Source organism: Artibeus jamaicensis, unplaced genomic scaffold, assembly GCF_021234435.1.
Source record: "Artibeus jamaicensis isolate MK-2021 breed Jamaican fruit bat unplaced genomic scaffold, CSHL_Jam_final scaffold_537, whole genome shotgun sequence".
Taxonomy (NCBI): Eukaryota; Metazoa; Chordata; class Mammalia; order Chiroptera; family Phyllostomidae; genus Artibeus; species Artibeus jamaicensis.
Genome location: NW_026522047.1, coordinates 41,048,646 through 41,076,500, shown reverse-complemented (window position 1 = coordinate 41,076,500; position 27,855 = coordinate 41,048,646). Strand labels below are relative to the sequence as shown.

The 27,855-nt window shown below is 55.6% G+C and overlaps 1 protein-coding gene across 1 annotated transcript; it reads right to left on the bottom strand.

The window, feature by feature from the left end:
* Positions 1-39: 39 nt before the first annotated feature.
* Positions 40-23,606, bottom strand: GNA11 (G protein subunit alpha 11). Its single transcript, XM_037165260.2, has 7 exons — positions 23,222-23,606; positions 9,361-9,545; positions 7,192-7,346; positions 6,390-6,518; positions 4,362-4,491; positions 4,073-4,226; positions 40-2,768 (listed from the first exon to the last, which is right to left on the bottom strand). The coding sequence occupies exons 1-7, from the start codon at positions 23,355-23,357 to the stop codon at positions 2,578-2,580; spliced, it is 1,080 nt and encodes a 359-aa protein (XP_037021155.1). The 5' UTR covers positions 23,358-23,606; the 3' UTR covers positions 40-2,577.
* Positions 23,607-27,855: the final 4,249 nt, after the last annotated feature.

Below are 27,855 nucleotides of genomic sequence, written 5' to 3'. Positions count from 1 at the left end.
ATCCTGTGGCCAGCAACAGGAAATAAGGCAGAGGGGCCGCAGCGTTTAGGAATGAGATTTATTCCAATTTAAAACAATTCATTTCAGGAGAAAGATATGAAAAGTCAATTTCCATCAGTTATCTCTGGATTAAGGGGTCAGGGCCCCGACACACTGAGCAGAGCCTGCTGTCCCGCCAGTCTGGACGGGCCAGCCTGTGTCTGCCACAGGTTGGCATCGAGCTAACCGTGCCCATCCCCCAGCACGCGCGACAATACATGCATTTCAAATGACAAAAGTTTAAAAACAGCATTTTTATATAATATTCTTTTTTTAAATAGGTTAAGGTTTAAATCGTCTGAAATCAGGACTGTAATATACAAGTATAACCAGACAGTGTTCACCCCACTGGCCGCAAGTTCCCGCACTGCCACTAGGGGGCATTGGCACTAGGACATCTCTCTCAGGGAGTTGGGTGTGGGGGACCGGACATTAGCTGTACTGTGACCTGACACAGTGAGAGGAGCTGGGAGGGTGGCATGAGAGAGAGCATTAGGAGTTCATCAGGGTACAAATCGAAGACATCATCCAACCTGGCATGGGACCAGGGAGGGACCGAGACCTCCTGTCCTGGCTGGCACTGACAGTGGCACAGAAGAGGTCGTGGATTCCCCTGGGACACAGGGTGGCCCTACCCTCAGCTCCTGGGGTGGGGCCAGGCCCATGGGGTTCCAGAAGACCCAGGCGGGGGTTGTTTGGCACTCCAGCCAACCTCGGGCCGTAGGAGGCTTGGCACACTGCCCCCTCTCTAAGAGGAGTTAATCTTTGGGTGCTCCCCCACATGCTCACACCACCCATCAAGCCCAATCCAGCGCCCCTTTTGTGATCTGGACCCCCAAGGCCCATTGCCAACAGCACCACCTGCTTCCCCCCAATTGAGGGCGAGAATGGGGGATTATGTTCAACCCCTTCAAATAGGTACATGGCACAAAAAGGACCCTTCTTGGAAAACTAGCTGAGAAGCTGAAATCGAGGGGCCGTTCTGCCCCCAGATGGGGCTCATCACCAGGAATGCAGCCAGCCCCAACTCTGCCTGCCTTCCACTCCCCACTGCCCTGAGGCCGTCCTGGCTTTGTCCTGCTGGTGGGACTGGGAGAGGGAAAGTGACTGGCTGTCTAGGAGGGCTGCGTTTTTGCATTGATTCTTTTGTATTTCTTACTGGTGCCAACGGCACGGCCACGCAGACTGCTGCTGTGCAGTGCAGGTGCAGTGGGCAGGGCCCACGTGGCTGGTGGTCCATTCCTCTCCCATGTGTGCAAAAAGCAAACACTGTAGTGTTCATCTACATTGTGTGAAATGCCACATCCACCCCACAAAAGACCAGCCCCCTGCTGCTGGTGCCCTCCCTCCGAGCTCCTCTGGGAGGGGCCACCAGGCCAGGTAGCCCGTGGCTCTGGCTCAGTGAGTGGCCATGGCCCGGAGGCCGACCAGGGGCCACGGTGCCAGCTGCTGGCTCCCACACAATCCTCAACAGCTCTGGGCATAGTGACCCCGCTGCCTACTTGATTCCCAGTGGCTCAGGGTGTAGGGGTGAACAAGTGCGTGTGATGGAGGCCACCATGCCTGGGAACCACTTTAGGACTCTCCCTCAACTTCCCTCTGCCTTGTGGGGACAGACCTGAGAATATTCTGAAAACGTCCCCAGCCCACTGTCATCACCGTTTCCAAACTGATTAAACATGGAATGAGAGCGAAAGCCAGGCCCATCCACACGAGCCCTCTCCCGGCCCAGGCCCCTTGGACTCCCGAGGGCGCTCTCCAGCCTGGGTGGTGAGCACGTGACCCTCGGGTGCACGGGGACCAGGCCAGGGGGAGCTCTGAGCAGACCAGATGGCCCCAGAGACACTGCCCAGCGCTTCCCCCAAGCCCCAGGGCCCTCAGAGGGCGATGGGGACCAGGCAACCCCCCGAGGCTGAGAGACAGGGTCAGCAGACGTCTCCTTCACCGCAGAGGAGCACATACGCTTTTTGTTTTCCCTTAAAAAAATGGTTAGGCACTTCCCAGGGCGGGCAACAGGGGGTGCCACCCACCCCCACTTCTTGGAGTCCAGTGAGCAAGAACACAGCAAAGTTGTGAGGATGGCAATAACTTAAAAAAAAGGAAGAAAGAACAGTCAGTCACAGTCTCCACATCTCCACGCCAAGGGACCAGGGCCACGGGCGGCTCTGTCCCACGGTGGCCCGAAGGTGCGGCCCTGGCTGGGGTGGGGGACACTGAGGGAGGCCCGGAGGCGCGGGGAGGGCAGGGCACTCGTGTGTCTCATCTCTGCTTGTCTCATTTTTTTTTTTTCCGTTTTTTTTTTTCTAGAAAAAAGGCGAGCCACAGTCAAGGCCAGAAAAAGGCAGCCTGTGCTGCTGACAAAGGTGAGAAGGTGCACGGAGTAAATAGAAAGAAAGAGGAACATCCCCTGATAACTGTGAAATAAAAACCATTTGTTAAAAATATGAAAAAAAAAAAAAAAAGACCACCCAGCTCCTCCGCGCGCAGAGCCGCGGCCACGCCGTCACACGGGAGGGCCTGTCCGTGGCCCCCGAAGGGTCACACCAGGTTGTACTCCTTCAGGTTGAGCTGCAGGATGGTGTCCTTGACGGCCGCAAAGACAAACCGGATGTTCTCTGTGTCGGTGGCACAAGTGAAGTGCGAGTAGATGATCTTGTCACTGTCGGGGTTCAGGTCCACGAACATCTTCAGGATGAACTCCCGGGCGGCCTGTGCGTCCCGCTGCGGCCCTAAGGGAGGTGAGGCGGGTGAGTCAGGCCTGCCGTGCAGGGGTGGGCACTGGTGTGCCAGCCACATGGGGCAGCATATGCTGTGGGCTCCTGGGCCAAGATGCGGCTTCAAGGAGGCAGCTCTGTGTGTGTGGGCGTGCACGGGGGTCTGCGCGTGCCCCGGGCCCCTGAACCAGTCCCACCGCTGCTGCGCACAATGGACACTCCCCTCACTTCCGAACTGGGGCCAACCTTCCTTCCCAGCCTCACTCCACTCCATTCCATTCACACCGCACCACACACCCCCACATCCAAACATGGACACGTGTCCACACACGTGCCCAGACACGTATGCACACATACACCCATGTGCACATGCAAACAGCTGCCACCCTAGCCACTACCTCTCATGGCCATGCTGGCTGTCCCCACAAATGTCCACACCCTTGCCCAGGGGCCCCGGCCTGTGATGTCCCTCCTGCCCAGTCCACGGTTTGCACTTACCCTGAAGGCTGGTCCCGTGATCCTTGCTGTTCCCTCCCAGCAAACCTCCTGTTTTCCCCCAACCGGAGGAACTCCCTGCTGGGCTGCTCCACCCAAGGGGCCCAGAGGGCTGAGCTCAGAGCCCAGTACCCTAACTGCTGCCAGGCCTCACTCAGGTCTATAGGACAGGAGCCAGTGGCCCAGGTTACGAGGCTCCAAGCACAGGCAGCACCACCTGCTCCGGGAGGAAGGAGTGGCCGAGCGTGCTGGGGCGCAAACAGCTACAGCTCATGCACAACTGAGCACGGGGCCAAAAGGCAGGTGGGGTGGTCCACACGAGTTGTCTGCCCTCCACTGAGTTCAGCTGATCCAGGGAGGTATTGGGACAGTGAGTGGTCCTGAGTCACTATTCATTCCCAGCACCACGCTCCTCCTCATGGCCAGGCCACTGAGTCCACAAGAACAACTCACTCAACATGGGCAACTGGGGCAGGCCCCTGAATGGGGTACCCCCTCCCACAGACAATGCTTCCTGGGGACACAAGGCCTTTCTGCCCATCAAGCACTGGGAGAGCCCTGGACCACACAGTGAGACCACAGCTCTGGGGCCTGGGAAGTCCTGGCCGGCCCTAACCACACACCAGTCCAAGGGAACCAACCACCTTCCTGGCTGTCAGATGAGGACACCAAGGCCCAAAGCGGGAAAGGGGATTCGCTGGAGGCACCCAGATTGCCTGCCCAATAGACCCGGTGAGGCTGAGGGTCTCCAGAATGTCTCCTGTTTTGCCAGGGCCACGCAGGAAGCCCAAGGCCCAGAGTGGCAAAGACAGCCCAGTGCTCACCATCAAACTCGGGGAAGTAGTCCACCAGGTGGGAGTACAGGATCTTGTCCTCCAGCAGGTCCTTCTTGTTGAGGAAGAGGATGACCGATGAGTTCTGGAACCAGGGGTAGGTGATGATGGTCCGGAATAGGGCTTTGCTCTCCTCCATGCGGTTCTGCAGAGGGAAGGCTCCAGGATCGACAGGGCCCCAGGAGCCCTCAGAAGGGCAGGGGGCTGGTCCTGGGGAGCCCTCACCTCTGCCCAGGGTGTCCCTCCCCCCTCAGGCCGAGCACCAGGAGGGGTGCCTCACCTCGTTGTCCGACTCCACCAGGACTTGGTCGTATTCACTGAGGGCCACGAGGAACATGATGGACGTCACATTCTCAAAGCAGTGGATCCACTTTCTCCGCTCGGACCTCTGTCCCCCCACATCCACCATCCTGCAGAGGACAGAAGTGCCGCCAGGACTCAGTGCTGGGCTCCACAGACGGAACTACTGCCACTTCTGCCAGCAAAACACTCTCCCCAGCACGGCTGTGTCTGTCAGAGCTTGAGGGCCCTCAACACCTGCTAGAGCCATAGGGGCTCCCAAATACCCGTTAAAGCCCCAAGAACCTACCAATATCCATTAGAGCCCTGAGGGTCTTCCAATACACATCAGAGCCACAAGGGCCCCTCAATACCTGTCTGATCCCCTACAGCCCCCTAATACCTGTTAGAGTCCAGAGCACCCCCAGTACATGTTAGAGCCATGAGGAGCCCTGTTATCTGTGGGAGCCAGCAGAGGCCCCCGTATCTGTGGGAATGAGGTTAAAACAGCACAGGCCTGACATCTGGCTCCAAGAGTGACCAATTCCTGTCCTGACGGGAGCCCTTGGTCTAAAGCGCCAGAGGACAAACATGCGTGGTGGGTGTGAGGCGTGGACCCAGTGGGACCTGCAATGGGCCCACCCTCCAACCCCACATCCCACCCTCATGAGGAAACCCCTCCACCCCTTGGTCACCACACAGCATCAACTGTAAAACACTAGCCCCAGTCTCCACCTTCCCAACAGGGACACCCAGATAGACCAAGGGGCATTCAGCTGCCAGACCCGTGTCAGTCACTGCAAGGAAATGAACAGAGGGCTGAGCAGAGCGGGCTGCACAGAGCGCAGCTGGGTGACAGGGCACCCAGTGGGTGAACAGAGCAGGCTGCGGAGCTCCCTATCCAACATGAGAAGCAGGCAAGAATCAACGGGTTCAGAGACAAAAGGGCAGGTGGGGGAGGAACTGGGGATGGCACCTGAGAGTCAGTGTGTTACTGGGCTTTCTCCTTTCTGCTTGTGAATTCCCTAGGTTTCCAATAATGAGCAAAGAGACTATTTTTTAAAAGTAAGACAAAAGCTATAAGGGAGAGCAGCCCTCAAGCCCCCCATCCTGAGCTGGAGAAGGCAGAGATCCCCACAACTGCCCCCGCCCCCTCGAGGGGAAGGCGGGGCTGAAGCACAGGCACCCCGCCAAGGCCGAGGAGGCCAGTCCACCTGGCAGGGATTTCTCAGAGGAGACTCCAGCAAGCACAGGTGGAGGGCAGATGTGCCAGGGTGACTGCGAAGGGACAGAGAGTGGTGACAGACCAAGAGCCCTTGGATGACATGCACACGCTGGCAGCTGCAGCCAGTCTGGAAATGCCAACGGGGACGATGGTGTTGGGGGCCGCAGCCTTTCTGGTGCATGAGCCTCCCTGCTAGAACTGGGCTGAAACCCAGGCCCCAGGGGCCAGGTCCACACGAGGTAGCCCCCTTGGGACCAGGCTCCTCTCGCACACTGGAGCCATCAGGCCATCCTCCAAGGACATCTGAGCGCCAACTGGGGCCGGGCCATGAGCTCGGTCGGTGCCAGGGCACTGGCCTGTCTTCCGTGATCACATAACCAGACCAGGGCATAGCTGGATAAGATACAGCTGGACAAGGCACCTTTAGGACCCCTCAACTCCCCACAGCACCCCTGTGCTGGCAGGACTCCAGACTACTTCCTGTCCTGCAGCACCACTCAGCGCCCTCCCTCACGCACGGCCCCGTCCTGAAGACCCCACCAGAAGGCCATCTCCCCCAGGCCACCTCTGGCCAGCCTCCAACAGTCACTGGGACCTGGTCACTCTGACACTTGGGGACAGTTACTTATTTATAAATCTCATCCCCCCTCCTGGATCAAAGCTCCCTGAGGGCAAAGACCAGGGTCCGATGCATCTTTTGCTGCCCCCACCACAGGGGCTTGAAGTCTGGGAACAAAGAGTCCTCAGAGCAGCCCCAGGGCTCCCCAGAACGCCACTGCCCTCGGGAAGCCAGGACATGGGCACCTGAAGATGATGTTCTCCAAGTCGAAAGGGTATTCGATGATGCCAGTGGTGGGCACACGGACCCGAAGCACGTCCTGCTGGGTGGGCAGGTAGCCTGAGGTGGCGATGCGGTCCACGTCGGTCAGGTAGCTGCAGGAGAGCAGGGACAGGGCTGCTCGGGCCAGGCCGTGGGAGGAGCCCTCAACTCCCCTCAACTCCCCACAGCACCCCTGGTCCTTGAAGCAGCCAGGAAGGGCCTGCGAGGGTCTCTCCAGCAGAGGCTGAAGCAGCCTGGAATATTCAGGACAAGATGGGACACGGCCTCCCCACCCCTGACTGGGACAGTAAGAAGGAGGCCACTTGCTGGGTCTCGTGGGGCAGAAACGATGCCGACCGGGGGAAGACTGGGGAGGCCTCTCCGATCACAGCTGCCCCAGCACAGCTGCGCTCAGAGAACGGGGACCGGCGCCGGGGTTTCCGAGAGAGGCTGCTGTGCTAGAGGGGTGACTCTTCAGGAATGAACTTACTATTTTAGCGTTGTTTTAGAGCCACAGAAGAGTTGTACAGACTCAACAGAAACCTCCAGCACATACCCAGTCTCCCCACCGTGAACGTCCTCTGTTAGTCTAGCCCGCCCGTCTAACCAACTAGTCTAATTAACTAGCTAGCTAGTCAGCATTCAGGGGGTCATTAACCAAGTCCACCTTTCTTCCAGGTTGCCGCAGTTCCCCCACCATCCTTTCTCTTTCCCAGGCCCCCAACCAAGACCCACGCGACCGTCAGCCCACTCTCCAGCAGAGCGGGCAGGCAGCGCCCCACTCACTACTTGGCGGAGTCGGAGAGCTGGTACTCCCGCCGCCGGTCATAGCACTCCTGGATGCCGGGGTCGTTCCACAAGGTCTTGATGGCGTTGACGTACCGGTGCTCAAAGGTCGTCACCTTTTCCACATCTACTTCCCGGATCAGCAGCGCATTGGCCTGTGAGGGCAGGAGGGAGAAAGGCCGTGGCTCTCCACAGGCCTGGACACACATGGAGCCTCGTTCCAGGACAGAGCTGGAACCACCGACTCCACTTTTGCGTCAATACCAGAGAGAAACAAGAATGATGGCCGAGGCTGTCCCTTGGGCCAGGTCCCGAAGCAAACCAGAGATCTAGACGGAGGCATCTGGGAACAGGGCCTGCCCGGCCACCACGTCCCCGTGTGTGCACTGGAAGGGGCACTTTGCAGATGAGGGAGGTGTGTGCCAGTAAAGCTGTGTTTACAGAAACAGGCCACAGTGTGCCTCCTTCTGTCCTAGATGCTGATGGTCATCTGTGGTCCAAACATGAACTAACTCTGATGAGCCTTAGCTGGAAGAGATCATGCAAACCGAGACCCAGAGGGCCACAGGCTCGAGGTGGCCCCACACACGTGACCTCACAGCCAGGATGGCAGGACTAGCAGGGGTCCCTGAAAGCCTGTGGTTGGGGTAAAGGTAAGAACACACCATCAGAGACACATCAAAAGCCTGACTGACCTCCTCAGACCTGAAAGTAAATGGACTGACTTAAGCCTCCTTTAGACATATATAGACTCTGGGCCATGCACTCACCCAGGGAACACTGCTGGGTGTGGGAGAAGCCCCCAAAACAGGTCTACAAAAGCAAAGCTGAGGGAGGTCACCAGTAGGACCCATGACGAGTGCCAGCTGCTGGAACAACCCCTGAGGAGAGCAGACGTCACTAGGCACACGCCTAGGACAAATGAGAACAAGTGAGCAAAGAAAAACTTGTTTACAACTCTGGCCAGTGTGGCTCAGCTGGTTAGAGGGTCACCCTCTAAATGAAAGGTCGTAGGTTCAATTCCAGGTCAGGGCACATGCCTGGATTGCAGGTCCAGTCCCGGGTTGGGGCATGTGCAAGAGGCAACCGATGAGTATTTCCTCCTAATGTCAATGGTTCTCTCTCCTCTCATCCTCCCTTCTCCCTCTCTAAAATTAATGGACATACTCTCCAGTGAAGGTAAAGCAACAACCCGTTCACAAATGTCACAGCACTAGAATTCACAAAGGCCAAAAAGTGGGGACAACCAAATGTCTACTGATGGGTGAATGTGTTCCATCCACACACTGGAACATCACTCAGCCATGAAAAGGAGCGGAGCTCTGACCCTCGTCACAATGTGGATGGGCCTCAGACACGTGATGCTCATAAGAGGGGCCAGACACAAAAGGCCACACAGGGTGATTCCATGTATGTGAAATGTCTGAAAGAGGCACATCCACAGAGATGGGAAGTGAATTCACGGTGGTCAGGGGCTGGGGAGGAAGATGGGAAGTGATTGCTGATGAGAACAGGTATCTTTTTGGGGAGATGGAAATGATATGGAATTGAATAAAGGCGATGGTGCATGACTCTCTGTGACTATGTTAAAAACAAGTTGTGTACTTTAAAAGGTAACTTGTATGGTATGTGAATTCCATCTCAACAGAGATATTACTTAAAATTAAAAAAAAAGCCTCGCCTGGTGTAGCTCAGTGGATTGAGCATGGGCCTGTGGACCAAAGGGTCAGCAGTTTAATTCCCAGTCAAGGCACATGCCTGGGTTGCAGGCCAGGTCCCCTATAGGGGGCGCACAAGAGGCAACCACACATTCATATTTCGCTCCCTCTTTTAGTCCCTCCCTTCTCTCTCTAAAAATAATTTTTTTTAATCTTTAAAACAAAAAAAGAGGGAAGTGCCACCCCCATGGGGTCACTGGGAGGGTCAGATATGGTTTGTAAAGCACCTGGTAGGACAGGGATTCTCTGAGGGGCCAGGAATCAGGAGTTCACACAGCCCACCCCAAGGCAACTAACCCACTGAATGGCTTCCAGGCCACAGAATGGGGGCGCTAACTACCCGACAGGGGAGCCTGGGCTTCCACCAGGACGTGCAGACCCAGCACCTCCTCACTGTTTCCTGCAGTCCGTGTGCTGCCCGGTAGCGCCTCCCAGCAGCCTAGAGCCTCACCTTGTTCTGCTCATACTTGTACAGGATCTTCAGAGTCTCCATGGCCCGGATCATGGCCTGCATGGCGGTGAAGATGTTCTGGTAGACCAATTTGGTAAAGCCCCGCTTGTCCTCCTCCGAGTAGCCCGCCCCATGGATGATACGCATCTGCTTGATGAACGTGCTCTTCCCACTCTCGCCCGTGCCTGCAACACGCAACACAGCCCAGTGAGAAAGCACAGCGGCCAACATGCTACCGGCTTGCAAGCTCACCATGTCCCCACCACATCCCCACCCAGTGGGCCAGGAGACAAGCCTCTGGGACACATGCTCTTGGCCGCAGGCGGCTTGTCGGCCCTCAGATGGGGCACAGGACTCGCCTGACCGACAGGTGACCGACAGGTGACCACTCGTTGAGGCACATCCCTGGGGTTCACCTCGGTCATCCTCCCACCTGCACCATCCTACACAAGAGGACGCTGAACATCAGAAAAAGGACGGATGGTCCTGACTGGTGTGGCTCAGTGGGCTGGGTGTCACACCCTACAAAGCGAAAGGTCACCAGTTCGGTTCCCAGTCAGGGCACATGCCGGGTTGCAAGCCAGGTGCCCAGATGGAGGGTGCAAGAGGCATGCAGCTGACAGCTGTCTCTCTTGCATATCACACGTCGATGTTTCTCTCCCTCTCCTTCTCCCCCCCTTCCCCTTTCTCAAAAAGTAGATACTGTACTTCGCCACGTATAATGTGCCCCATGTTTTTGGCCCAAACTTTCCGGAAAAAGTCTTTCATTTATTTTTAATTCAATTATTTATTTATTTATAAGTATTTTTTATATTATAAAGGAATTTTGGCATTTATTTTTGAACACATTAGGATACAAGAATTTTATGTAACTAGTAATTACAAGACCCAAGAACAGACAGAAGGTATTGCAGGTACTCCCCATGTATAACACACATAATACGCATCCTCATTTTTCCCTCAAAAACTTGTGCAAAAAAAGTGCACATTATACACAGCAAAATGCAACCTTAGGGTAAATGATATCTTTAAAGAAGGAAAGAAAAAGAGAAAGGATGACGGTCTGCGGAACGGTTAGCACCTATGCACAACAGGCAGGTCTGTCCCTGAAGTGCCCGGCCGGGCCACAGGGACAAGGAGGCGAGCGGCCACCACACTGGGTCTGGCTCAGTGCAGGTCAGAACTGAACAGGGCTGCAGACGAGGACGGGAAGGCCCGAAGCAGTTACATGTCTCTCCACCAGATGCCGCCACCTCCTCACCTAGTCAGGTGAGGCCACCTCCCCCTCAGAGTTCACTCAGCCCTTTCCCTAGGCCCATCCTGAATCCCAATCTAATCTGACAATGTCTGTCCACACCCTCACTGCACCCCCAATGGCAGAACAGTCTCCTTTAGGGTAGGAGTTTGGTATCTGCATCCAGGGCCATAGCAGTGAGGGCCAAATCAAGTTGCGGGGCACAGGACCATCACCCCAAGGTCCCCAGAAGCTCCCTTCTCATTAGCCCCACACCTGTAACCCAACCCTGCATGAAGACATCCCAGCATCCCAGCACGCCCCCGGCTCTATCCAGTGTGACCACAGCACTGCGTCCCATGTCGTCCCAGAGGGTGTCACCCACCGCCCTCCCACTACCACATCCGCTCTTACCGCTGCTCCGCCGTGCTGATCGGAGCTTCACCAAACCCCTTTGTGTCTCATCTCCTCCTCAGAAAGCTCGAGGGGCACGGCCGCCTGCCGAGCTCTTCTAGAGCGAGTGCTCTGACTGCCCTCCCACCTCAGAGAGAGGCGCACTGAGGTTCTGCCGCCTCGCAAGACCCAAGTGAGGAAAGCCACCCAAAAAGGGCCCCTGGGCCAGCTGCGTCCCCCCTGACCTGGAGGGGAGGCCCCTGCCCCAGCCCCACTGCAGCACCAGTTCAGCCCAGGGCCTTCTCTGCTTCCGCTTCTCACCGCCCTGGTCACCCCACTTTCGTGCACCCCCACACCCAGGGACAGCAAATGCATGGCTCTAACATGTCCACAAATCTCTGAGGAGCTGAGGCCTCCCACCAACAGCCACGTGAGGAAGCCATCGTAGAAGGGGCTCCTCCAGCCCCGGGAGTCTGCAGATGACGCAGCCGCAGCCAGTAGCCTGGCCGCAGCCTCAGGAGAGACTCCCAGACACAGCCACTTAGATTCCTGCCCTCGGACTCTTCAGCTATTAAGTTTTAGATGATTTGATTATAGAGCAAGAGAAAACCACTCAATTCTAAGAACGCACTGCTTCAGACCCTACTCAATAACGCAACAAAGGTCCCCTCTCACAGACTGAACCCCTTATTCCCTTTTGGGGACTCAGAACACCCCAAACTTGCCCAAACCCACCCCGCCAGGCTCATCTTCAGCACCCTGTGAGTCGCCCTGTGTCTGCCCACCTCCATGTGGCTGCCAGAGCTGTGCCTCTGTCCATGGTGCCATCTGCTCACAGCTACCCGTGACCTGGCCTTCGCCCCAGGCGGGCAGTTCCCTGCCATGGACACTGGGAACCACCACCACCACCTGTGTGGGGAGCCTCTCTGCAGGGTCTGTCACCAGCCTCTGAGTAGAAGCTCATGGAGAAGAGGCCAACGCCACGGGCCCCACAGTGACCACACCGCCCTGCAGCCAGCCCCCCCCCGCCCCCCCACCGAACAATGACTGAGTGACTGACCACAGGTGCCTAAGCTCACTAGGGGAGACCAGAGTCAAACACGAGAAACATGAAGCAGAAACCTGGGCCGTATTGCCTCTTTCTGCTACTTTATCAACTACCTCAGGCCCTTTCTGCAATAAATAAATATGGCTTTGGTTCTGCCATCAAGTGGTAATGACCCCCACACCATCCTACCTCAGACAATCTCCTCTACCAAAATGTACGAGACACCAAACAACCACGTGCTCCAAACCCACTGTGCTCCAGGGGCTGAAGAGGGCAGCAGGGCCGCATGCGGGACCCCAGGTCTCCTCAGAGGGACCGCGCCGCAGGGAGGGGTGGGCAGTGCACTGGTAGTGCCACTCTGTGTGTATTTTCTCCGACCAGGCCTGCCCCCGGCCCCGGCCCTGCTGACAGTCATCCTGGGGCAGGGGGTTGCCCTGGGCACTGTGGGGGGTTGAGCAGCATCCCTGGCCCTCACCCACTCGATGCCAGGAGCACCTGCCATGACTAGCACAGATGCCCCAGACACCACCCAGTGTCCCACAGAGATGGCTCAGCCCCAGGCTAACAAAACACTATCACACAAATGTCTGGAAGGGTCTTTCACTGGCCACAGCAAACAGGTACAAGAGTGAAAGCCACACACCCAGATGAGGCCAAGCTGGGTGTGCTGCACCCTCAGTCCCAAAGCCCCTTGTGGTGCCACTGCCCCAACTACAGAGAAGGAAAGGCAGCCTCAGCTTTCACATGAGGGCGCAGGGAGGACAAGTGACGAGGCTCAACATGCGACTGCTGCCCGAACGAGGAAAGCACGGGCCTCATATCAGCGTTTTAAAATGGGGGCAAAATGATCACGAGGGCCCCCCATGGAGGTCTCCAGAGGCAGTGCAAGCACACCGAGGGGTGTGTGTCACACGTGCACACACACATCTACACACACACACACATGCACGCAGCCCACTCCAACCAGTATGAGACACTGCTTGGGCCCCAGGACAGGGTGGCAAGTGCAGGGGTGCGTCTGTTGAGGGGTCCTGAATGCCACCTCATGATTGATGAGAAGCTGCCAGCCCCCAGAGATGTCAGGGGTCAGGAGGCAAGTAGCCAAGGTCACGTAGGTCCCTCCAAACCCTCAGCCATCGATCTGCGGTCTGCAAGTCCCCCCACGCTGCAAGGACAGCAGCCATGACCAACCTCCAGAGGAGGCAAAGGGCACAAAAAAAGCTCAGGCACATGGGGTGCTGCAGGTGTTAATTCATTTAACTGTGACACTCGTTCTGCAACACACACCTGCATCAAATCATTGTGTTGTACGCCTTAAACTTACTAAAATGCCCCATGTTGATGGTGTCTCAGGAAAGCTGGGGGGCAGGCAAAAGGGACCCCCCAGGGATGATGTGGCCTGGGACGTGGAACGGGCAGCCATCACTTTTTGAGGAAGGTCAGAGAAAGGAGGGTGTGGAGGCAGCAGCCCCAGAGCGGGCAGGTCTGCGGGACAGGGTGCCAGATGTCACGCGTTGCCGGAGTTCTGGGCCAACAGAGACTGAGTGAGGAGACGCCAACACCAGCTCCAGGTGTGAACCTCCAAGCCAGGAGCAGTGGCATGGGTGGCAGGAGCCAGCAGGGTCCTCCACCCTGGAACAGGGCAAGCCCAGCTGGCCAGAGAGGTACTCAGCCACCACTGTGCCCAGCGGGGACGGACAGGCTCTGAGCCACACAGTGCCAGCCCAAGTTATGTTTCAGATGCTCCGGCTTCATTTTGAGCTGGCTGCTGTCTCCTAGTCAACTCAGCCACTGCCACATCTTGTCAGCACGTCACCCATGACAGACTCTCTGGCCCCAGGATCCTCCATGCAACTGACCAACATCTGCCTACCCAGAGAAGTCTCTGGGTGTGAAGCCTGCCTGGACCCCGTGGCCACCCACCCAGTCCACTGCAGACTCTCCAGGGCCCTAGTCAGCTAGCTCTGCCCTCCTGCCTCCAACATATCACGCCCAGCCCTCGGTCCTGCTCTTCCTAGGCAATCTTGTCATACACACCTTTCCACAGCTGCCGCCCCTTTGAGAAAAGCAAGCCCCCTCCTCAAGCAAAAATCTTCGAGACACCCATGCTGGGTCTCATTCTGCCCAGGTGTGCTGGTCCACAGCACCCACCGCACCCCAACCACACACAGGGCAGCTGTCTGGACCCACACGTGGCACTGCAGATAGCTTTATTTACAGTGGCCAGAAAGTGGCATTGGCCCCATGTCCTCCATCGGGTGGACAGTCACAAACGATAGCCCACCCACACCATGGACACTACTCAGCGATAATGAGGAAGCCCTGTGGACACACCCAACAGCTGATGTGCCACAGAATCGTGCCAAGTGGGAAACAACTCACCCCCAGGAGGCTATGTGCCTTCTGGTCCTGTTTACAGAGCACGTCTGAGATGACACGAGTACAGAGTGGGAGGGTGGGTAAGGTGGGTGCTTCAAAGGGGCAGCAGGGAGGGAGACATGAGCATCCCTCCTGTGCTGTCAACACTCAGGACCCTGACAGTGGTTGTGGGTTCAGGTGCCTGCTCAGGTGACAATACTGCGAGGAAGTGACACTCTCACCACCTCCCCATAAGGAAGCCAAGCAGCTCCAGGTCCTGGCTATAGTCAGACCTCAAGTTCATATCCATGGGACTCCTAGTCCTGCCTCCCCATGGTTTCTTGGTAACACAACAAGGCTAGTGTTTTGAGAGGACGTCTGTGGGCACCTGCAGCTGTGTGCCAGCGCTCCCACCCATTAAATACAAACCACCCCCACGGGCCCTTCCTCTCCAACCCCACAGAGCTCCTGGCACAGACACCCCCAATTCGTGGTTTCCGAGAAACGCCCAGCACTCCGACACCCCAGCCGTCCTTTCCAGAGGCCATACGGCCATTTACTCTGTATCTGTGAGGTCTGCAGTTCTCATTTTCAGCACACTGGGGACAAGCTCCCCAAAACCAACGGTCTGCCTGCGCCCTCCTGCACCAGCCCCTAGCACGGGTCACAGAAGGCCCTGCACAGTTTCCCCTGATAAGTCTGACCCAGTCCACAGTGCTGGCTTCATCATGCATTCCCACAGGCCCCCAGGTCCTCTGAGCTAAGGCAGGCCGGACTTGACCTCTGGTTACTCTGGGAACAGGGGTGGGAGACCTGGGAGTACAGCCCACGGGTCAAAGTTCCCCCCGCCCAGCTGAGCTCTTGGAAGGTGGCTACAGCACCCGCTTACCCATCCATGGGGCCTAGCGAGTCGGGGACACCGCAGGGCTGAGGCCTGCAGGACACCCCCTCACACACCCAGTCCTGCCACCACCAGAAGGGCGGTGGGAGTGCTGCCCCCTCTGAGACCGACTGGAAGAGGAGGAGGAAAACAAGCTCCTCTGTGCAGGGAGGGGACCACCGACCCGACCCGCCTTCACTAGTTGGCAGCGATCTCGGACTGGATTAAACAAAGTGAGTCTGAGCCCCAAGCCCTGGCAAACACTCCCAAATGTGGGAGAGAAAGGGCATTCGGCCCCGTGCCAGCTGCAACCTGGAGCACAGGAAGGATGACATTTACCTGGTACCACTAACAGACTCAGGTGCAGAGCCATCATGCCCGCACCCCGTGAGCAGGCAGCCTCCGTCTGGCAGTAAATGCTGAATTGTCATTGTAAAAAACTGGGGTTTGGGACAGTCACCAGGCTGTCCACCACTCTGGGGTGTGGGTGGTGAAGCCAGGAACCCCCAGGGCCACAGGGAGGCCCAGGCCATAGCACTGCCGGGGACTGCAGCGTGGACCTGAAGCTGTGTCAACAGATCTGAGATCAAAAGGGGTGCCAGCCTCATGCAGGAAGATGCAGAAGATACAAAACCCTCGCGCAGCCGAGGGGAGCTATTACAGCCCCTCTCGGCCCCACTGACCCGTTCCTACATTCGTTCAGTGGTTCGACTATCACCCCACCTCCCACTGGACAGGTGAGGAAACTGAGGTCACACAGCCAGAACTACGGAATCTCAAAAAACTAGGTTCTTCTGGCTTCACGACCAGTGTCTCCCTCTGCCCAGGACTTCCATCTCTCCTGTTCCACAACCGCTGCCACGGGGAAGTGAGAAAATGTAAGCGCACTGGGGGAAGTGCTCCTTGGCCAGCCACAGGGCCACCAGAGACAGAACACCCCGGCAGCCACCTACACTGATAAGAGACAGGAAGTAGGGCAGAAAAGCGAACCTATGGACTCTTCACAACATCTTATCTCCACCCAGGGCAGAGTCGGGGGCGGGGGGGGGGGGCTGACCTCTCCTGCCCAGGGGCCTCCAAGGTGCGACACCTCTCAGTCAGGACACTCCACCTGCTACAACTGAGGCCACTGTGCAACAGCCCGAGGGTGGCACTGCCTGTGCCCACCGTTTCAGTGGGTGTCAGAATTCTGAGTCCCCACTTTTATCCCCAAATGCTGGGCCTTCTTAAAAAAGACTTTACTTATTTTTAGAGAGAGGGGAAGGGAGGAAGAGAAACATCAACTGGGCCCTAACTGAGAATAGCAGGAGCCACCAATCCCACCCATTCGGCACCAGGCTTTTAGCCCAATTGTGGGTGGGGGGCAGGGCCCAGGGCCAGGAGACAAGAGATGGGGGTGGACCCTGACACCTAGCCCAGCTCACTGACATCACCATCAACTCAGATGAGAGGAATGATGGGGCAGAGACACACACCCGCTCCCAGGTCATACTCCCACCCCCGGGGGGTCTCCCTGAGGGATGTGACCCGTCAACTCTTGTCCCTCCCCATTCTACACCCCCCACCAAGGTCCACAAGCAAACAGACATCAAGACAGGAAAGGTAACTTCTACCTGTTTCAGCTGGAGCCGCACCTTCAAAGGTGCTTATTGTGCGCCCACCTCCGACAGCACCACCTGGGCACTGGGGATTGGAAAAAGTGCCAAGATGGCCAGCCCTGATGGCCAAGCTCTGGGCACCCTGCAGCATGACAGGGAAACCCGCTCGCTGTCTCGGTACTGGCCGAGGGACTGGCTGGCCAGTGTGGACAGTGTGAATATAAACAACAGTGCTCCCGAGCTTAAAACTCATCGCCAGAGCACCTTATCCTCCCAATAATCCTAAACTGCTGTCCGTTCACAGAAGAGAAAACCGAGACTTGGGAGTCACGTGTGGACAGAAACCCCACCCCAGCAGCACGTCCTAGCACTTCCCACCTCAGTCCCGGTATAGATCCCCGGGATAAATCCCAGGACTGTTCCCGCAGCTTCATTTTTAAAAAGATTTTGTTTGTTTATTTATTTGTTTATTTAGAGAGAAGGGAAAGAAGGGAGAAAGAGAGGAAGAGGAATATCCACATGAGAGAGAAACATCAATCGGGTGCTTCTCGCACACCCCCAGCTGGGAGCCTGGCCCACAACCCAGGCATGTGCTCTGACTGGAATCGAACTGGCAAACTTTTGGTTTGCAGGACAACGCCCAACCCACTAAGCCACCACCAGTTCCTGCAGCTTTTTAAAAGGAACTTATGTGCCATGGTTGGTGTGGCTCCGTGGATTGAGTGCCGGCCTATGAATCAAGGGGTCACCGGTTTGATTCCCAGTCAGGGCACAGGCCTGAGTTACGGGCAGGGTCCCTGGTGAGGGGCATGTGAGAGGCGGCCACGCATTGATTTTCTCTCCCTCCCTTTCCCTCTCTAAAAAAAAAAGTAAGTAAAATCTAAAAAGAAAAATGAAAAGGAACTTACACAAAGCTTTCACTGTATGCCATTTCATACCACAACAGAGGCAGGGGCACCGTTCCCGTCCAACAGATGAGGAGCCCAGCCTGGGAAACATGACTGAGTGACCATGGTCTCACCCTGGAGCAAGCACTCCCCCTGCCGCCCGCCCTGGCTGGGGCCAGGGGAGCAGGTCTCGGGGTGGATTAGCTGAGCCCATTTTGGGGGACCTCAGAGACAGGCAGATGTGAGCTGTGCCCTGAAATGCCTGTGCACCTACCCAGTAGAGCACAGGACCACAGGCAGGTGGTAATGGGGTTGCCTGAGCAGGGAGCCCCACGTGCAGGCAAGCTGGGTGCTAGGTGACTCCCATTCCACCTGCTTGGGGGGAATGAATTCAATCACAAATCAGTCACTCAGAACACATTTCTGAAGCCTGCAAGGCCCTGTGACACATGGGGGTGGGTGGTGAGGACATGCAGGTGGGGCAGGAGTGGGGGGCAGGGAGTGAGGAGGCATCATGCTGGTAGGGTGAAATGCCACAGCCGGCCAGGGCCCTAAGGCTGAGAGGTATAGGGAGACCACAGGCCAAGGGGCACAGGGACTATGAACGACTCCACAAGCCAACCAGCTGAGGTCTGGGGTCCTGGTTCTGTGAGCATCCTGAGTTCCACCAATAAATCCCATCCACCACTCGCAAACAGCAGGCGGAAGGCTATGTAGGCTAACAGTCCCCACCGAACAAGGCACAGCTGCTAGCTAGAAAAGGAGCACCCTCCGGGAGACCGGAGATAGGACCGTTCCTCCCACTACTGTCCAGCTCTGCCCACTCTGCATGGCTCACAGGTCCAGACAAGACGCACCCAGCCCAGGGCCTACACTAAGAGAGAAATGCGCCCCTCTGCCAGGGGTCCTCATCTAAGCTATGTCTGGTCTCCAGCATGCCACTCCGAATGTCCAGGGCCACAAGCAGTGGTGACTGCAGTGGTGTGTGGGGCTGCACCTAGGAGAGCTCCACCATAAGAAGCAGAAAGTGAAACCTTCTGTGGTTAAATGTCTGAGGCGAGCACTTCCTCCAGTCTCACCGCAGTGACCGGCACAGCTCGGCACACACAGAACCACGCCCGGAAGCATGGGTGTCTGTGCAAATGAAGTGTAGCGCCAGCCTTGGCCCCAGAGCACAGTGACACACATGATGAGACCATGAGACCATGCTCTGAGCGCCCAAAACATTAACTGTCCTTTGTGGGGAGCTGTTCCAGTGGTGTGGCCCTGCAGGCCCCATGGGAAGGGGACAGAGCCTCATCCAGGCACTGGGCATGATAAACAGACAGGAAAACAGACAGCTGGGTCCAAGGGCAGCCTGGGCTCCTGAGGTACTTCCAGGGACTGCACCAGGGAAAGCAGACCCTTTTAGCCAAAAGTATTTAATTTAATTATAATTTAAAGGACATTAAGACTCCTGGGGTGAGCTGAGGTCCTTTCACAGCTCCAGGGGAATCAAGGGGCAAATGAGAGGACACCCAATGGTGTTCTCTGCTCTCAGTCTGCAGGGGATGCGGCCAAGCCTCTCTGCCAGAAGCCGGTGGCCACACTCCACTCTGCACCTCAAAGCACTGGGAGGCGCGCCCTTCCCTCCGGAGCCACCACACCCCAGGCCAGATTCCAAGTCTTTTCACCGCCCTGTGGGGCCCAGAGCTGGCTGACAGGAAGCCTGAGGAACTGCCCGCCCTGCTTTATTTAGAAATCCCTGGAGCCACTAGGCTCAGCCTGGTCAGGATGCTGGGCCTCTGCACCTCTAGAACAGGCTCCCATGGAAGGCCTTGAGTTTCAAATGGGTTAAACCTGCCTGGAGGAACAGACGAGGGACCCCCCCACACCCATCAGTGGGTTTCTACTAAATGGCGGAAACACCATGGCAAAGGGCTGTGCCAGAAGCAGAGCGCCTTGCCTGCCTGGTACCCCCACCCCAGAGCTCCCAACTGGGCCTTGGGGTGCTGGCCCACAGGACGAGAGAGCGATGCTCACTGTGGGGACTGCAGCACAGACATACTGGCTACCTGACACAGACACAGCATTAATAAGGACACAGCTGGGAACACCAGTGCTGTGACACTGAAGACCTGCACCCATGCATTCACATGCACACACACACAACTTTGGACCCAACAAAAACACTTACTTTTAAAGCACTCACAAAACATCTGACAGATAATGTACACTAATGATAAGCCGGTGCTGAAACACACATTTCACACTGTGTACTACCACCATAGGACAGGGGCTCTCAGACAGAGGTGGTCTCGCCCCCAGGGCATGCCGGGTCACGTCTGGTAACATCTGTGGTTGTTAGACTGGGGGTCTTCCTGGCATCAAGTGGGTGGAGCCAGGGATACTGCTCAACTCCCCATAGTGCCCCATGGAAGCTGACCTGGCCCCAATGTCCCCAGTGCCAAGGGGGAGACCCTGCTGTATGGAAAAGAGATGCCTTTCTGAGGTGATGAAAGTCCATCTTAAAAGGGAACCGTGGGGGCCCTGGCTGGTGTAGCTCAGTGGATTGAGCACGGGACTGCGAACCACACAATCGTGGTTTGATTCCCAGTCAGGGCACATGCCTGGGTTGCAGGCCAGTTCCCAGCAGGGGACTCATGAGAGGCAACCATACATTGATATTTCTCTCCTTCTCTCCTTCCCTTTCCCTCTAAAGATAAATAAATAAAATCTTTTTTTTAAAAAAAGGGGGGGAGCTATGGGGGAAGCACTGGAGACTGAGCTCGTAAGGTTCCCCCAGTCTGTGGGCCACAGTATAGCTCCAAGAGCTCCACAGGTTGGTCACGCACCACCAGGATGGGACATTAAAATCCCCAACAGGCTGAGAGCCTCACTGGTCATGTGCACACAGCCCCAGGGAGACATCAGACCGACATGATGAAGTGGGCAAGGGCTCCTCCAGTGACGGTCACTTGCTCCCCCTGGTTTCAAGCATAGGTGCCAAGGCAGACACCACCAGAACCTCACAGAAACAAGACTCCCTCACCCGGACTGCAGCTGGAAAGCTCAGTGCATCCCTCAATTTTCTCCCTGCAAAATGGCTCTTTCTCCCTGCAACCTCGGCCAGTAACTGGCTTGCTGGAGGGGAGAGGCTGGAATGAGTCCCATAAGCAGGTTGGGCACCAGGCAGAGGGTACTCAGTAATGATGCCCTCCTCGCATCCTCACACCCTACTCCATCCTCTCATCATCAAAGTATTTCCAGTAAGGAGTCCTCAATCTAGGGGGACAGACTGTCTGGTCATAAGGGTCCTCAGGGTTCCCAAAGAAGTCCCAGGCCCAAAGCCTGCAGGATTGCTGGTAAGGAGCACCTCAGGGTCAGCCCCCATCCCCACACATCCCCGCTCGGCACTGATGGCTATCCTCATGTCAGAACCTTTTAACCATGGACCTGTGAGCTCACGTCACCCTCACTGTCTTATCTGTCCCCCCATGCCTCGGATGTAACCTCAAGAGAGAGGTGCCCGATCCCCCGTTGTGCAGGCAGCAGTGGGCTAGGGGTCCCCCTCGGGCTGCACAGGAGAGGAATAGTGTGAACGCAGACTCAGGGGTCCTTGCAGCTGACTCCCCATGCCCTTGGGCAGGCACTGGCCACTTCTAGATCAGCTGCCAGGTTCCTAGGGACTTCCGGGCCCAGGGAAAATGCGGAGGCACACCAAGGCTGCAGAAGCACAAGCTGCTGACTTGTGGCCTTGACCCTCACATCAATCTTGAAGCCTAGACATGCTACAGACAGGCTGTGGGGGTGCCTGGAGGCTCGCACAGCCCCTGATGGAGGCTGGTTGATGGTATTGTTAAGATACCTCCAATTTCCAACTCCCTTCCAAGATAAATTCTACTGTCCACTGCAAAAGCCCCTATCGCAAGGTCCTCCTAAGTGCCACTCGAATACCACTGCACGTTTCCTCCAAACTTTCAGGTTACTCTCTACCTGACTCTTCTGTAAAATGCCTTTTCATAATCTTTAGGTAAATCAAAATACATATATTTGGAAAACAAAATAGGGAACGTATTTCACCAAAAGGAGGACCCTGCAGGTGGGAAAAGAAATGCATTTCAGCCAAGACCCGCTGCCTCCCGAAGGGCCACCAATGCCACTATCCGCTATCAGGAGCTGCACAAGGCCTCTAAACACTCCCCCCCCCATCCTCCTGCCCCAGGCCCATCAAAGCTACCTCTGAGAAGCTTGCAAGCATTTCCAACTTTCCCCACAGTCCAGGAATGAAAATGAAACAAAGGGCAGGGCCCAGGTTTCTGTTTTGTAAATGACCTTCTTGCCTTTGACGGCTTAGGTAAGTCCTTCAACAGCCCTTATTTGGGGTGACAACACTTTGCTGACAGCTAGACCAACTTACTCCCTGCAACAGGTGTGCCCTGAAGGGGTAGGGACTCCAAAAGGGATCTTCCCGGATGGAGGAAGACCCAGGAGAATCAGCTCCCACAAAGGAGAAGGAAAAGACTTGAGGGAGGTTGATGAGTTGGCCAGTTCTGAAAACCTGCAGAGACTTAGGACCCTACCTGCTCCCAGCTTCCAGCTAAAACAGAAACGTCCAGAAGAGAAGTCTGTCTTTCCCCCAAGGTGTGTTTCCTTTTCAGAAGGGAAAAAGTTTTCCCCCCCTGCAGTGAGGAGGGGAGGATCAAGGAGCTACAGGGAGGATGAAGAGCTACGGAGACACAGAAAGAGCTTGAGGGAATGGGCAGCGGGCGGGGGGGGGGGGGGGGGGGCGAGGTGGTGGAATAGGCCCTGAGTGCAGGGAACAGGGCTCCACCTGGTGGGAAGAGCAGAGATGGGATCATGGGAGGTGAGGGGCGCGTTTGAATGCGGATTACAACCCAAAGGTTTGGGCCTGAACAAATGCTGGGGGAAACGAGGGGGAATATTCAGTTGGGTACGAATAGTGGGAGGGCCAGCCCTATGCAGGGAGGGGGCTAATCTCGTGAGAAGGGGCAGAGGGCAGACCCTCCAGGGTTCTGGGGGCCCGACATGAACAGAGGCAGGGCTGATCCAGCAAGGATCAGAGACCTCCCTTGGACGGCACAGGCTGAACCTGAGGATCCGGGATATGGATGTGAACAGCGGAGGTAGGGGCTTACCCATAGGGTTCCAGAAACTCGACATGGGCAATAGTGAGAAGGGCTGGCTCTGAAAAAACCTGAGACCTCATATGCACAGTACAGGCAAGGGCTTGGCCCTACAGTGGGCAGTGCAGGCGGGGATAGACTCCGCAAACTGGGGTCCCCGCCACGCACAGCACAGGAAGGGGCTGCCCCAAGGCCCCAGACCCCAGCCGTGGACAGAACCGACAGGGACTGACCCTCAGGCCCCTGTCTCCGGAGTGGACAGCACCGGCAGTGTCGGCCCCGCCCGACAGCACGCGAACCGTCGGCTGCGGACCCCAGCAGGCCCGGCCCAACTCACCGAGAAGCAGCAGTTTGAGCTCGCGCCGAGCGTCGCGCTTATCCCGCCTCAGCTGCTTCTCGATCTCGGCGTTGATCCGCTTGGACTCCTTCACCTCATCGCTGAGGCAACACGCCATCATGGACTCCAGAGTCATCGTCCCGGCCCCGGCCGCCCGCCGGCCGCCCCCGCCGCTGCCCCCCGGTCCGGCCCTTGCCTGGAGCCGCCCTGTCCACGCCCGCCTGGCCCTCGGCGACGGCCCCCGGGCCGGCGGGTCCACTGGGCTGCTTGAGAACGCCGGTCCCACTCGGCCGCCCACTCCAGCCTAGCCACCCCGCGTCCGCGCCACCGCCGCTACCGCTGCTGCCGCCGCCAACCGCAGCCGCTGCGACCAAGCGACAGCGCCGTACAACCTAACCCTCCGCGGCACAGAGCCGACGGGCGGGCGGTACAACCAATGGAAAGAAAAGGCGGCCAGCGCGCCCGCGGCGAGGGCGGGACTAACGGCCGGGGTGGGCGGAGTGGGGCGGGGCGAGGCGGGCGCGCCCGCAGTTTGGTTGCGCCAACCTGGGAAGGGGGACGCTCAGCCCGGAGCTAGGCAGAGCCGCCCTGGATTGTGGGAATGTGGCGGACTCGGCAGGCTGTATGTGTGGCGCTCGGCTCAACTCGGCCGGGGTCGGCCCCACTTCGCTGGAGAGCTGGACTCATGGACCCCGCCAATGCGGTCACGGGGCTGGGAGACCCCAGCCCCACTAGAGACATTGGGATTCCAACCTTCGCAGTCTCCTGGGAAGAGCCTTGGCATTATCTAACGGGAAAGAATCTTCCACTCATCCTTTCTTAGAACAAGCAGTAATGGAACACCTCATGTATACTGGGCCTGGGGACCCCGATTTACTCAGCGCCTGCTATATGCCACGTTTGCAGCAAGCTTTAATGGAGTGACTACTATATAGCACACATGGATCAAGCACTAATGTAGCACCTGCTATCTACCAGGCACACACCAGGCATTAATGTAGCACCTGCTAGGTACCAAGTATGGTCCAGATGTGAGTGCAGCACCTGCTATCTAACTAGGCATAAACAAGTATTAATGTAATGCCTGCTATATACCAGAGGGCAAAAACATTATGGAGTGCCTACTGTAAACTAGGCGTTAGTGCAGTGCCTGCTACATTCCAGGCAGCAAACAAGCATTAATGAAGTGCCTACAGTATACCAAGCATTGCTTTAAGCCCCTTAAACCAACCCTACTGCCCTGTTGATATTCTTGGGGTGCAACCACATCCCTTCATTTACATATAGAGCTCTGGCTGCTTTTACCCTGCTCTAGCAGACGAGTTGTGGCGACAGTCCTAAGATACTCTCTGACCTTTTACAGGAAGAGACCTAGAATGAGGCCGAAACACGCAGAAGGGGCTCAATCAATGCCTTCTGAATGATGGAAAAAGAATAAAGGCCTGAAGTGTTCATAGATACTAGGAACCCATTTCACAGACAAGGAAGCAGGTCTCTGACTATGGCACCTCTCCCAGCCCAGACCTGCCTGGATCCCCCACCTCCTCTTCCCACCTGGCCCTGCCCAGATCCCATCATACACCTTCCAAGCTGCACCTTGCCACGCTGTACTCTCGTGTCTTGAGATAAGGGGTGAGACGAGGGTCAAAGTCTCCATTTATTACTTGATTGGGAGGGTAGGAAGATTAGCTCTTCGAAACTCTCGTCTTGGGGGCTGCCACCTCCACCTCAGCCAGTTGCCTTTCACAAACAGACATAAGTTTCACTTGAACAAAGAATGCACAGCCAGGGAAACAAGAAAAATGCTGCCCAGGAGAGGAAGTTAGGCAGGGTTGCCTGACACCACCCCCCCCAGTCACTGCCCTGTGTGATTCCACCACCCAGCCCTTTCACGGCCCCAAATAATCTTTTAAAATTAACTCTTTATTCATTTATTCCCCCTCCATAATATAGCATATCTGTGTCTGTCTTGATCATTGTTATATCTAGAACCCAGCTGGGTACACAATAGGTGCTCAATAAATATTGAAGGAAAGCATGGTTGAGTCGCTTACTGTTTGCTAATATGGTCTGCTATCCATATCCACCACGCGAGACTGTGAGCTACAGGTAGGCAGTAACCACCTTTGCTGGGGTCCCTGCAGGGCCCCCATGTCCAGCACAGAGACTCAGGCCTCTCCGTCCCTCCAGCAGTACACCTGCATGCTGGATGCTAGACTAGATATTGATGAGTAAAATCAGTCACCCACGTGTGTGAGTTCCAGGGAACTTGGTTCATCTCATTCTCTGTGGCATTCCCAGGACCTGAAACACCACCTGGCATAGTAGGTGCTCGATGAAAGTCTGTGAAACTGGCGAAGGGACCCAGCTCTCCTGGATGCTTCTTCTCTTTCTCTGGAGTAGAATATAATAATAATCTCACTTTCTTCCCTTTTCTGCTCTTGTTCTTTGCTGTCATCAGCCTCTGCCTCATACAGAACTTACAAAGCTCAAGATTGAATTTTTAAATATATTTTATTGATTATGCCATTACAGTTGTTATATTCCCCCTTCATTCCCCTCCACCCTGAACACCCCTTTAGTTCATTCCCCCACCATTCCCCCCCTTTAGTTTATGACCATGTGTCTCAAGTTCTTTAGATTCTATATTTCCCCTACTATTCTTGCCCTCCCCCTATCTATTTTCTACCTACCATTTATGCTACTTATTTTCTGCACCTTCTCCCCCCTTCTCCTTCTCCCACTCCCCTGTTGATAACCCTCCATGTGATCTTCATTTCTATGGTTCTGCTCCTGATCTAGCTGTCCTCTTAGTTTGCTTTTGTTTTAGGTGTGGTTGTTGATAACTGTGAGTTTGCTGTCCTTTCACTGTTCAGCTTTTTTACCTTCTTTTTCTTAGGTAAGTCCCTTTAACATTTCATATAATAAGGGCTTGGTGATGATGAACTCCTTGAATTTGATCTTACCTGAGAAGCACTTTATCTGTCCTTCCATTCTAAATGAAAGCTTTGCTGGATAGAGCAATCTTGGTTGTAGGTCTTTGGATTACATGACTTGGAATACTTCTTTGCAGCCCCTTCTTGCCTGTAAGGTCTCTTTTGAGAAATCCTCTGACAGTCTGATGGGAACTTCTTTGTAGGTGACTGTCCCCTTATCTCTTGCTGCTTCTAGGATTCTCTCCCTCATTTTAATCTTGGCTAATGTAATTATGATGTGCCTTGGTATGTTCCTTCTTGGGTCCAACTTCTTTGGGACTCTCTGAGCTTCCTGGATTTCCTGGAAGTCTATTTCCTTTGCCAGATTGGGGAAGTTCTCCTTTCTTATTTGTTCAGATAAGTTTTCCACTTGTGGCTGTTCCTCTTCCCCTTCTGGTACCCCTATAATTCAGATGTTGGAGCGTTTAAAGATGTCCTGAAGGTTCCTAAGCCTCTCCTCCTTTTTTTGAACTCTTGTTTCTTTATCCTTTTCTGCTTGGTCATTTTTTTCCTCCTTCTGGTCCACTCCATTGATTTGAGTCCCAGTTTCCTTTTCATCACTATTGGTTTCCTATGTATTTACCTTCATTTCAATTAATTTAGCCTTCATATGTTCCTCTAATTTGTGACTAAAATCAACCAGTTCTGTGAGCATCCTGATCACCAGTGTTTTGAACTGTGCATCTGAAACTTTGGCTATTTCTTGGTCACTTAGATTTATCGGCTCTGGGGCTCTGAGTTGTTCTTGAGCCATGTTTTGATCTGTTCATGCCTGTTATGTATGAGGAGCAGAGCCTTAGATGTTCACCAGGGCGGGGCCACCCAGGTCACTGGTTTGTGATGCTGTATGTGGGGGCAGGGTCAGAGAGGGACAATAGTGGTCCCCTCTTCTGCTTCTGGCCGCTGGGGCCTGCACGGGCCAACTCACTGCTCACTCTTTCACCGGTCCATCTGCACGCGAATGTGTGACCGCAGCTAGCCCTCAGTGGGTCCACCCACTGCTTCTCCACACCTGGGATCCACCCATGGCTGCTGGCGCACCTGGGTCACGCACCTGGATCGGTATGGTGGCTCTTTCCTGCCTGACCCCGCTCTGCTGCTGGCTCTGCCCCTTTTACCGGTTTGGCTGAAGGGTTTGTTATTGTCGGACTTCTGTATAGTTCAATTTTCTGTGGTTTGGCTGCGTTTTGTTGCTAAAACTTTGTTGTTTTTAAACTTGGTTGTGAGAGAAGGTACAGTGCTTCCACCCACACCTCCATCTTGGCGGAAGTCCCTAAGATTGAATCTTATTTTTGCTGTTTACTTGGTGTGGGCAGCAGGCCAGTGACTTAACTTCCCTTGTTTCCCCATCTGTAAAGTAAGCATAATATCAGTTGTGGTTTTCTTTTTTCTTTTCTTTTCTTCTTTAGAGAGCTGTTGTAAAGAGCCAAGGAGACAATTCTTGTGGAGTGCACAGTAGAAATATTTGTTTCAATACAAATTTAAATTCTAGGGGACAGTGGCCGATAACCTCCAGGATGAGCCCAGTGAGCCCCTCCCCCGGCCTGGTGCTCGTGGCCTTGTGCAATTCTCCTCCCATTCAGGAGGCAGGTTGAATTTGTAGTTACACTTCTAACAGATAGGATATGGCAGATGTGACTTCAGAGACTGGATTATGAA

Bases quoted from the DNA above. Each gene is read 5' to 3' on its own strand.
- GNA11 (XM_037165260.2), bottom strand. From the start codon at position 23,357: ATGACTCTGGAGTCCATGATGGCGTGTTGCCTCAGCGATGAGGTGAAG. The intron at 6,519-7,191 runs GTGAGTGGGGCG...GCTCTCCTGCAG, and splicing joins CTCTCCGACTCCGCCAAGTA to CTACCTGACCGACGTGGACC. The intron at 2,769-4,072 runs GTGAGCACTGGG...CACCTCCCTTAG, and splicing joins CTACTTCCCCGAGTTTGATG to GGCCGCAGCGGGACGCACAG.